The sequence below is a fragment of the Caretta caretta genome, chromosome 2 (assembly GCF_965140235.1).
Source record: "Caretta caretta isolate rCarCar2 chromosome 2, rCarCar1.hap1, whole genome shotgun sequence".
NCBI lineage: Eukaryota > Metazoa > Chordata > Testudines > Cheloniidae > Caretta > Caretta caretta.
The window spans coordinates 225961167-225973723 of record NC_134207.1 but is presented as its reverse complement, the minus strand read 5'-3'; the positions used below and the strand labels follow the sequence as shown (position 1 = coordinate 225973723).

Sequence of the window (12557 nt, the reverse complement as noted above, 5' to 3'; positions counted from 1 at the left end):
GTCCTCACCAGCCTTCTCTGGCCATGGTTCTGTGGCACAGGAAGGATAGCAGGCCAGCCCATCCACTGGCTTCCTGATAATTCCATCCTCTTTCCAGGGATGGTCTGCAGATAGCTTTCTGCAGGTTTTCTTGGAGAGCTCCTTCAGTCTTTTGACTCTGGCAGTCTTAACTCACCAGCCTTCTTCTCGCACTGGGTCTCCCCTTCCCTCGGATTGTCCCTGATCTTTTATAGTCCCAGTTGCTGCCCCTGCCCTTGTAATTGGCCAAAGTGGGAGTACCTGTTGTGGTACAGGGGTGCTGGACCTACTTAATTTATTGGGACCAGCCACTCTGTGACACGCACCAATAACAGCTTTAATTTGGCCTTTGATACTGAAATTGTGAGATTGAACATTCCTGATATCAAGCAGTAGTAAAAGCTACAGGAACTGGGGGGACTAAAGAAGAGGAAATCTCAGCCAGGATCCTTTGTGGCATTCTCCCAACTGTTCTATCAAGAGAAGGGGTTTGCCTTACCTTTGGCCAATGAGCCTGGGATCCAGCCTTCAAGTTCCTGTAGGAGTCACTTGAGGCCAAAGTCATCTATGTGGAACACTGGCTATGGATCCCTGGTGTGTCCCTGTTCCATCATCCTCCACCTCCTCACAGCATAGCTCCAGTAGGGGGGTGCTAGCAGGGACTGCCAAACAAGAATCCTTAAATGGAGTGGGGGCGAGTTGCACATTGCAATGGAGTTGTTGCCCAGAGCTGTATTACATTTTCAGGATAATCCCTAGAGGACCAGTTTGGGAGACAATGTGTGCCTGCTTCCACCCAAAGCAGGGCTGTCCATTTCTGATCTCCTTGGTGAGTCCCAACCCATCAGAGTACACTCTACTCTGTGCCATGGAAGTGTCTGAGCCTCTTCTGTGCATGGGAAGGAGGGATACCCACATGCAGATAATGTTGGTACAATCTGGTGCTTCATTATTTTCCAAAACAACAGGAAAGAGGAAAAATTAAAGTCACGGTAAATGACTACCGAGACATACTATATATTTCTGTGTAGTTATGTGTATAATACACTCCATGATGATGTCTGGAATGAATCCTTCTCAGATGTATGCATGACAAGTCACCAATGGCATGTTGATATTGGTAACAACACATGGCTTGTCATATCATATTCCTTAACTATGGCATATCTTGTGGAACATTAAATATACATGTAAATTTATGCATTGCGAAGCAAGCATTAAATATGCATTGCAGTGCAAAAGAAAATTTTTTGGGGGAAGGCAGAATCTTCTGCAGATTCAGTAGATAAAGATTTCTGTCACTATTCTAAAACGCTGATGTTAATAAGAAATATGAGTTGATAACATTTATAAAAAAATATGAAAACACTGCTTAACTTATTTTTCTATTATCACTGACTAATACAAATAGTTAATTCCCTCAAATCTGAACGTGAATGGGGGGAAGTTATCAAAGTGCTATGTACAGAATATGTGATTGCCTTTAATTAGAAAGCTCCTTTTGTGTTTTGCCTATGAAAGGGAAATGTCATTTTGAAAAATGTTCAGATCTTATCCGAGATAGATATTATGATTTTAGATTATAAAATCAACATACACATTTGATAGGCCAGAAGGTAATGGTTTGATTCACTCAGTAGAGACCACTCAAGTGAAACCCCTGCTATTTCTGCCTCAGAGCAGGGTTCAGTTTGACTGGCAAAATGGAGAAGACAACATTGAGAGGAGGACAGCTTTATCCTCATTAGAGCTGTGAGAACAAATGATTTTTCAGTTCACTGGCTGTACTGTAAAACTGAGCGGGGGGTGTCATTTTGGATACACCTGAGACGAAAAAAAATCATATTTTTCAGCAAACCAAAAAGTAAAAAAAAAACCACTTTGAGCTGAACAAAACATTTTGCTTTACTTATGAACACTTTTTTATAAATAAAATTGAAGTATATTTCAAAACAAAGTCATTCAAATTGAAAAATTTAACCCCCCTAAAAATGCAGGTTTGGGTCAAAGAAGACATTTCACAAATTTGTGTCAAATATACTGAATTGTTTTCATTTAATAAAAAAAAAACCCTTAAAAAATCTAGATAAAAACTGGAACATTTCACTTAAACATTTTCAAATTGAACTGTTTTGTTTTTGTCCGGATTTATTTTTAGGTTTTTTTTTGTTTTAATTACCAAAACAATTCAGTGAATTTGACATAAATTTGTGAAATATTTTGGTTGATTCAAATCTGTTGTTTTTGCGTGAAAAGTTTTGGCCAAAAATTTTGCCTAACCCTAATCTTGAGACATGTGGAAGGATATAACTGAGGGCATTTTAGCACCTCTCAGGACCAAGCCATTGATGGCCAGCCAGCGAATGAAATCTGTAGAGTGACTGATTACCATTCTAATTATTTTAAAAACAAACGGGCTAATCCTTCACTAGAAAATATTTATTTCTGATGGAAGTAACATGTTCTTTATAATGTGTATGTTTTCCTTTGCAGCTTCTCTTTTGAAAGGACTGAAACATGCTAACATTGTGCTACTTCATGACATCATTCACACCAAGGAGACATTGACACTTGTGTTTGAATATGTGGTAAGTAAAATTAATTTAACGTGACAGGTAAGCTTGGGAGAGTTTAATTTTTGTTGGTAAATGTTGATTTTACCATACATACACAAAGTGACAAAAATGATTCCATCTATGATTATTGAAATGTTTACAGATAGGCAACATAAGAAAAATGCTGCTTGAGAACTTCAGAGTTTGATTTAAGGATATTTAGTTTGTATATTTTGATATGGGATTTTGAAAATTTGTTTTAATGATTATAAGTTATAATATTTTGAATCTCAGTATGTACTGTCGAGAAATAATTGTCTGACCTCCCTCTTACAGCCAGCAACTGTGAAAATTTAAATTGATCAAAATAAAAAAAAGTACTTTAAAAGAAATGTTGTTGTCCATTGAAATTACGAAAAAATAAAAATGGAATTCTGCCAAGCCTAGTTTTAGGGAATGATCCAAAGCCCATTGAAGTAAATGGAAAAACTCTCATTAACTTCAGTGGGATTTGGAACAGGCACATGATAACCCATTGCTCTCTCTGTAAGAGTGAATATTATAAAAGGAGCTGTTTTGTAATGGAATATCTTGAAACTGGAAAGCTTGCTACAGTAGCCCTGTCTCTGAGGCGGTTAAGTGGCTGTAAGAACACTTCCCATCACTGTAATGTTAAAATGACTTTTCAGCTGGTTTATTTAACATGTGTCCTGGGCCTGGCCTATTTGTGAGAACATTTTCTTTAGTGTCAGGATAGATGGTAATTAAAAAATAGGTAAGGAGAGCAAATAGGATTAAAATGCTGTACAGGTAATATCTACATCAAATGAGTGTGACAACTGAAAATGACTTTTGTTGTGCATGGTTTCTGAAAGGACCTTCTTTAGTAAGCAATGTCAGTAAGGAAACTCTGATGCATACAATTTAGGCTTCATAGATTTATTTTTCCCCCGACTGATGTTTCAGCTATTAATTAAAACTTCATTTGCATAGTACACAGTGTAACGATCTAATTGTGTTCAGAGTATTACTTTCCCAAATCTTGGGCTTGAACTCCTAATTAATCTTTCTACATTTTCCTAAGACAGACATATGGTACCGGTGTAGAACTACTTCAGCATTTAGCTGTGGAATCATGCAATGTACCATCATAATTAACCTCCCAGTTTTCACAGATGGATCTAAGAACATGTAATTTATACGAAACAAATGAGTCTAGAGGAGATTTGGCTTTAATAGAATATCTGTCATTGTACTGTAGTCAATAAGGCTCTGCATTTTTTGCGTTATTAGTTTGGTTTTTTAAACTTTGACTGATTTTATCATAAAATTAATATGGACTGGATTAATACTTAAGAGAGTATAGTAGTTTTTCCCCCTCTTCTCGGTAGCATCACTTAATTTTTACAAGATGAAGTACACTGTTTATCATCTGGAGAAGACGTTCACCTCGTTTGTTTGCATATAAATGATATATTTTAATAATGTGGTTATTTGGCTACAGAAGACTAGTGCAGAACAGCTGCATACATCACTGTTTCCCTACATCAGGTGTAGAGACATCAACACAAATCTGATTCCTTTTGTTTAATCAATTATTCCAGTGTGCCTAACTTATAAACTGAATCAGCATTAAAAAAGTCTTGACATCTAATATTATGTAACAGACAGTGGAGATATATTTGTATAATTTTACATGAATACAGTTTTGCGATCTTATGTCAACTACTGTTTAGCTCTATTTAGTAGTGCTGGCTGAGAAATGAAAAATGTTTTCCATGAGAAATTTCATGGAATTTGTTGCCTTTTTTTGTCCTTTCAAACATCTTGCTTTTCCCAACCATCTCTAATATTTACACCTCCCCCATATGGAGTTAAAAATGCATATGCCCTTCTCCTGCAAAAAATTGTATGACACTTGCTTAATTTTGTGCCTGCGAGCAGTCCTATTGAACTTATAAATGATTTCTGAACTGGGGTCTTAAGGCTTACACCTATGAGGTGCTGAGTACTTTCAACTCCCATTAACTCATTGGAAGTTGAGGGTGCTCAGGACCTTGCAAGACTGAGGCCATTTCAGTTTCCAAGTTATAGTACTCAAAAGTAATTGGTAATGATATGAGGAAATAACTTCAATAACCATTATGGATCCTTTTGCAACAGTGAAATTCAACAATATATGGGGTACCATGTGGTGCAGGAACTCCACCCAAACACAGGGTGGCATGTAGGAAGAGAGATCAAGAAGGACTCACTCTACAATTCACTGGACCCAGAACATGGTGCAGGCAATCCATCCCCTTCCCTTCATGACAGCCTTCTCCCATTGCCATTGAATGCAATTAGTCCTACATCTCAAGTCGTAGAAGTCTGTGCAGCAAGTTCAAGGTTCTGACTCTCCTGATGGTGCCTGATGGGGAAGTTGTTCCAGTTGTACATAACAAAATCTGCTTTACCCTTTTAATAAGAAAGAGTTTGAAAGAGATTACTTACAAAAATCTGTTATCTGTGCTATTTAGATTGCAAAGTTTAGCACTGGTAAATTAGGAAAAGTCCATTTTAAGATAACCCATGCAACCTTAATTCTGACTCCCTGTTCATATGCATTATGATATAGTCTTCAATTACATGCTCACATGCTTTTCACAGGACCCTTGCCTCTGTCATTTCATGAGATGAGTTCAGAAAGGGGTAGAAATTAAGGTTGCCGGGGTAAACTTAGTTAAATTGGACTTTTTCCTGATTTCTGAGTGTTTGACTTTGCAACCGACATTTTTAATGCGTTTTCTATCTATCATCCAACTGTCATATCTAATCTAATCATCTGCAAGTCTAAAATGCCCAACATCTCAAACAGCTACACCTGAGCTTAACTTGATGCATGTGAGTGATCCCACTGAAGGCAGTGGGACTACTTTTGAGTAAAGTTAAACATGTGCATAAGTATTTGCAGGATTGAGGCCTAAAGACCTTACTGGAGGTTCATGTTTGCTTTAGTTCCTACCTATTGCTGATTTTATAATGATGTTTTGCTGCTCTAAAAGTGAAATCTTAGAACTATTATTATATTCTTACTAATGACAATTTCAAACTTAATAAAAATCTTTTGAGATGGAGTAATTAAATAAGTGATGAATGGTTAGTGATCTGAAAGAGCGCTCAGCAAATGGAGCCAGGAGGTTATCAATTTGGTGATGATTCCATAGATAAATTAATACTGATGGCATACTTTAGATTATCAGGGCTGTTCAATTTCAGAGCTGACTGTGAAACAGTAGAACGGAGTTTAGTTTCATGTAACACCCTTCAGACTCAAAGTATTGCAAAATGCTTTACAGTAATGAGTTAGAAATGGATAGTATAGTGACTGGATAGGCAAATGTGACCCCCATTATCTGCTCAGCAATAGCTCAAAATGGAAGTTGCTTTATTGGAATTTTGTCTGTCTACATAGTCGACTGATTTTATTTTTTATATATATAATCAAAGTCCCCCCCTGCCCCTCCAAATTTTTTTTAACTTCCACTGATGGCCACCAGAATCAGGAAGGAAGGTCCTTGTTTGACAACTCATCTGACAGAAACACCTCCTCTGGTCCCACAGTGAAATGTTGTCCACTTTGCATATAAAGCAAAGTCCTGGTGTGATATGTGACCCCACATCCTTCAGTCCCAGGAGAGACGTGCACCATCTGAATGACAGAACTAATATCAGCTTTGGATAACATATACTGTAGTTTAATATTAGGGCATAATTCTTAGCATGCTTTGGCGATTATTACATCGACTAATTATTCATGAATAATTGAGCATTATTCAAGCTCTGCTGAACAGAAGACTAAAGAGAAAAATTTAAATTTATAACTGATTGACTGAAAGGCACCTGCTATTCCCTGAATAGAGAGGAATATTTGGACTCCCTGGAACCATTGTTTCAAATCTTGGTAGGATTGACTCGGTCTTTCATCTTTCTGTGGCAGGTAAATTTGGTACTATGTAGCTAGCTGTATAGGGGTTTGTTACACAAGTCCCTAAAAATAAGTCTGATGCGCTCTGTGTGAATGTTGCAGTTGATGTCAATTTTTTTAAGATTCAGAGTTTCTCCTTGGGTCCTTGATTAAGTATTTCCCCTTCCTGCAGTGCAGTATGTTGTGTGCTGGGTGGCTGATGCCCTCCTCCCCCGGAGTTAGTTGCTTTTCCCTGTAGGATAGTATGTATGTTTGCTTCCCAATTTTTGTAGTGTATTTTTTTAGGCCATTTGTAAATAACATTAGCACAATTTCTCCAAAATCAAATGAAAAATATTTTGACTCATCTTTAATAGTGGAATTATCTTCTATTTTTATCTCCACTATTCCTGAAAATGCACTTTGTGGCTTATGAGACTGCAGACAAAAGCCTATTCACCAGCACACTCCAGTAGAGGAGCATGACTGTTTGCTCCCCTCCTGTAAAGGCCCTGTCAGAAGATGGTATGACCTTGTGGGGTGTTCCAGCTACAGAAAGGTGCATAAGCCACGTTCACACTGAGCCAACAGAGGAAGTGATGAGGGTTGCAGGTGAGAGATGAAGCAGAGCTCCTTGAAGAAGGTTTCATGTCTGCTTTTACTAAACTTGGCGCTAGTTGGAATTATTAGTTCTTCATTTGTCTTTTTAGAAGGAAGACAAATTTATCCATAAACATTAAACTAATTTAAAAAATCTCCAGTAAACGGTACAAGCTTAGTACAATGCAATCTCTAAACATTAATGAGATTTGTAGTATGACACATAATTATGCAGATATATTATCAATAACTGAACTGGTTATTATGTCCTTCAGTACTTGGCAAATGAAAAATGAATATATCTAGTAATACTTTTCATTATGCTTTTAATATTTATGAACAAGAACTGAAATGAGAACAGATATGTGATAATTGAAAGCATGATTCTTAGTGAGGAATAATTATATTTATGCCTCAACTATGCTATTAATGGGGGGAAAAAGCTCCCAGACTAACAAGACTATATAATTTTAAACCAAGGATTTTCAGTTTACCTTTCCTATTTTAATCTTTGTGTGTCTCTTATTTTTTAAAATTACTTCCCATTAAAGATATAAGTTAATTTTCATTGGTTGATTACAAGACCCAAAACATAGTTTGCTTAAGCAATGAATTGGCTTAATAAATTGCATTCATTCCTATTTTTTGCACTCTGTCCTATGGCAGAAATATGTTTCTTGTTTGACAAAAACACGGTTTGTACAACTATATAGTGTGTTACAATTAAAAGAGCCACAGACCTGAATTTTCAAAAACGATTAGTGACTGGGTGCCCATCTTGAGACCCCTTAAAGGGGCCTGATTTAAGAAAACATTGAGCACCTTCCATCTGAAAATCAGGCCCCTTTAAGATTTTTTTTAAGTTGGGCACCCTAAATAGATAGTCATTTTTTGATAACTTAGATCAAAATGCTTTTGTCTTATTTGTCAGAAGAGTAGAATTATACTAGTTGAAAATAAAGAGATCATTAAAAACGTTGATATGTCATAAAATCTGCATTAGTGAGTCAAATTCTTTTACATTTATCTGTGCCCTTTAGGGTCCCAGATTACTATGCAAACTATATACAGGGGTCACTCATCTGCCTCTCGTGTCTGAAATCTCAGGAGGAGAAGGGGAGCTGGTGGTGAAGGGAGTCTCCTTCCCTTCTCCCTTTGGAAGGAAGAGGGAACAAGGAGTGGGGGTCTCTCTCCTTTGTGGGAGAGGGAAAGTTAGTGGGAAGAGAGATCTTTTTGTACAGGGAGTGAAAAGTAGATGGATCCAAAGCAGGAATCTCCTATTTTCCTCTCCTGTCAGTGGCTGCTCCTGCTTCACTGTCAGTAAAGACTTGAGAAGCCCAGAAACTCTCCAGCCAGGCACCAGCTTCTCTTGCTGCTCCACCTCTGATTACAGTGCTTAGTGAGTCCTTCCTTCACCAGCCAGAAAGGAGGGGGAGATCTGAGGGAACAGGGTTCCCCCACGTCTGGGAAAGGGGTGAAGCGAGGAGCTCTCCATTTGCTTTTAGTAGGGGAGGGAGAAAGCTGCTTTTCCCATTTCTTTTACCCTGCGGGCCCCCTGGTCTCTGCACAGAGAAGAAACGAAACATTTACATTGGACTGCTCAGTGAAAAAGCCAATAGAACATGGGTGGAGGAGCAGAGGGAGAGGAAATCCTATAGATGGAGAACAGGTGATAAGGGAATAAAGCTCTAGGGAAAGCATTGTTTTTCAAACCTTTTTTAATGAATAGATATGAGACCAGGTCCTGCTAAAGCTGGAGTGCAGTTTGGTGATGGAAACAACACTAGCTTGAGGAAGTGAGATTTCTGCAGGGATTTCTGAGGGCGAAAAAGGAAGTTTGCTTGGCACACAAGGAGGAGAAGGGAGATATAGACATAGGAGTCAGAAGGAACGAACGAAGAAATGAGTGTGAAAAGTAGACAGTGTCTGAGAGGGAGGGAAGATTTGCTGAGCATATTGAAGGGTTTCCATAGAATTGGAGGGGTAATGATGCCACTTAGGAGGGCATTCAACCCTGGCCCCTCCAGACAAACTTTGTGGAATTTCAATGGGGTTTTCTGTTTTTTTTTTTCATTTCTCTCACAACTGAAATTGGATGGACTGACCCAAGCATTAATAAATAATTAATAGATGTTTTAACAAATGGTTAATCAATTGTGCAACAGATCAATAAATTGCTTGTAACTATGGATTATAACCATTTAGAACACCTTCCACTGATATTCCTATAATCATAACACATTGCTTATCTCTGTATCATGCTTTACATCTATTAACCCTTTTATAAACTCCGTATAAATGTTAAGTTTGACCAAAAAAATCCAAGCAATCAAGGACAGATAGTTTCTGAGTCAAACAGGTAAATGAAATCTTTAGAAATGAGTGAGCTGTCCTGTCTGATGACAAATCTCACTGGAAATATTTTATTTCCTTAAACACGATACATGTTCATAGAATCATAGAATATCAGGGTTGGCAGGGACCTCAGGAGGTCATCTAGTCCAACCCCATGCTCAAAACAGGACCAATCCCCAACTAAATCATCCCAGCCAGGGCTTTGTCAAGCCTGACCTTGAAAACTTCTAAGGAAGGAGATTCCACCACCTCCCTAGGTAACACATTCCAGTGCTTCACCACCCTCCTAGTGAAAAAGTTTCTCTTAATATCCAACCTAAACCTCCCTCACTGCATCTTGAGACCATTACTCCTTGTTCTGTCATCTGTTACCACTGAGAACAGTCTAGATTCATCCTCTTTGGAACCCCCTTTCAGGTTAGTTGAAAGCAGCTATCAAATCTCCCCTCATTCTTCTCTTCTGCAGACTAAACAATCCCAGTTCCCTCAGCCTCTCCTCATAAGTTATGTGTTCCAGTCCCCTAATCATTTTTGTTGCCCTCTGCTGGGCGTTTTCCAATTTTTCCACATCCCTCTTGTAGTGGGGGGCCCAAAACTGGACACAGTACTCCAGATGAGGCCTCACCAATGTCAAATAGAGGGGAATGATCACGTCCCTCGATCTGCTGGCAATGCCCCTACTCATACATCCCAAAATGCCATTGGCCTTCTTGGCAACAAGGGGATACTGTTGACTCATATCCAGCTTCTCGTCCACTGTAACCCCTAGGTCCTTTTCTGCAGAACTGCTGCCTAGCCATTCGGTCCCTAGTTTGTAGCGGTGCATGGGATTCTTCCATCCTAAGTGCAGGACTCTGCACTTGTCCTTGTTGAACCTCATCAGATTTCTTTTGGCCCAATCCTCCAATTTGTCTAGGTCCTTCTGTATCCTATCCCTGCCCTGCAGTGTATCTACCACTCCTCCCAGTTTAGTGTCATCTGCAAACTTGCTGAGGATGCAATCCACGCCATCCTCCAGATCATTAATGAAGATATTGAACAAAACCAGCCCGAGGACTGACCCTTGGGGCACTCTGCTTGATACCGGCTGCCAACTAGACATGTTTCAGAGGAACAGCCGTGTTAGTCTGTATTCGCAAAAAGAAAAGGAGTACTTGTGGCACCTTAGAGACTAACCAATTTATTTGAGCATGAGCTTTCGTGAGCTACAGCTCACTTCATGATGAAGTGATCTGTAGCTCACGAAAGCTCATGCTCAAATAAATTGGTTAGTCTCTAAGGTGCCACAAGTACTCCTTTTCTTTTTGCAACTAGACATGGAGTCACTGATCACTACTTGTTGAGCCCGACAACCTAGCCAGCTTTCTATCTACCTTATAGTCCATTCATCCAGCCCATACTACTTTAACTTGCTGGCAAGAATATTGTGGGAGACTGTCAAAAGCTTTGCTAAAGTCAAGGAACAACATGTCCACTGCTTTCCCCTCATCCACAGAGCCAGTTATCTCATCATAGAAGGCAATTAGATTAGTCAGGCATGACTTGCCCTTGGTGAATCCATGCTGACTGTTCCTGATCACTTTCCTCTCCTCTAAGTGCTTCAGAATTGATTCCTTGAGGACCTGTTCCATGATTTTTCCAGGGACTGAGGTGAGGCTGACTGGCCTGTAGTTCCCCAGATCATCCTCCTTCCCTTTTTCAAAGATGGGCACTACATTAGCCTTTTTCCAGTCGTCCGGGATCTCCCCTGATCGCCATGCGTTTTCAAAGATAATGGCCAATGGCTCTGCAATCACATCCGCCAACTCCTTTAGCACTCTCAGATGCAACGCGTCCAGCCCCATGGACTTGTGCATGTCCAGCTTTTCTAAATAGTCCTGAACCACTTCTTTCTCCACAGAGGGCTGGTCACCTCCTCCCCATGCTGTGCTGCCCAGTGCAGTAGTCTGGGAGCTGACCTTGTTCGTGAAGACAGAGGCAAAAAAAGCATTGAGTACATTAGCTTTTTCCACATCCTCTGTCACTAGGCTGCCTCCCTCATTCAGTAAGGGGGCCACACTTTCCTTGACTTTCTTCTTGTTGCTAACAATCCTGAAAAAAACCCTTCTTGTTACTCTTAACATCTCTTGCTAGCTGCAACTCCAGGTGTGATTTGGCCTTCCTGATTTCACTCCTGCATGCCCGAGCAATATTTTTATACTCCTCCCTGGTCATTTGTCCAATCTTCCACTTCTTGTAAGCTTCTTTTTTGTGTTTAAGATCAGCAAGGATTTCACTGTTAAGCCAAGCTGGTTGCCTGCCATATTTACTATTCTTTCTACACATTGGGATGGTTTGTCCCTGTAACCTCAATAAGGATTCTTTAAACTACAGCCAGCTCTCCTGGACTTCTTTTCCCCTCATGTTGTTCTCCCAGGGGATCCTGCCCATCAGTTCCCTGAGGTTGTCAAAGTCTGCTTTTTTGAAGTCCAGGGTCTGTATTCTGCTGCTCTCCTTTCTTCCTTGTGTCAGAATCCTGAACTCGACCATCTCATGGTCACTGCCTCCCACTGCCTGCCATCCACTTTAGCTTCCCCTACTAATTCTTCCTGGTTTGTGAGTAGCAGGTCAAGAAGAGCTCTGCCCCTAGTTGGTTCCTCCAGCACTTGCACCAGGAAATTGTCCCCTACACTTTCCAAAAACTTCCTGGATTGTCTGTGCACCGCTGTATTGCTCTCCCAGCAGATATCAGGGTGATTGAAGTCTCCCATGAGAACCAGGGCCTGCTATCTAGTAACTTCCGTGAGTTGCCAGAAGAAAGCCTCGTCCACCTCATCCCCTTGGTCCGGTGGTCTGTAGAAGACTCCCACCATGACATCACCCTTGTTGCTCACACTTCTAAACTTAATCCAGAGACTCTCAGGTTTTTCTGCAGTTTCATACTTGAGCTCTGAGCAGTCATACTGCTCTCTTACATACAGTGCAACTCCCCCACCTTTTCTGCCCTGCCTGTCCTTCCTGAACAGTTTATATCCATCCATGATAGTACTCCAGTCATGTGAGTTATCCCACCAAGTCTCTGTTGTTCCAGTCACATCATAATT

At 39.9% G+C, this 12557-nt stretch overlaps 1 protein-coding gene across 5 annotated transcripts in view; it reads left to right on the top strand.

Annotated features, from left to right (window-relative positions):
* Positions 1–12557, top strand: part of CDK14 (cyclin dependent kinase 14) — a 503511-nt gene that overhangs the window by 228567 nt on the left and 262387 nt on the right. For all 5 annotated transcript variants that reach the window (XM_048838104.2, XM_048838107.2, XM_048838105.2 and 2 more), the window contains one exon: positions 2512–2606. In XM_048838104.2, the coding sequence (XP_048694061.1) occupies positions 2512–2606 (95 nt within the window). The remainder of the gene's footprint in view (positions 1–2511; positions 2607–12557) is intronic.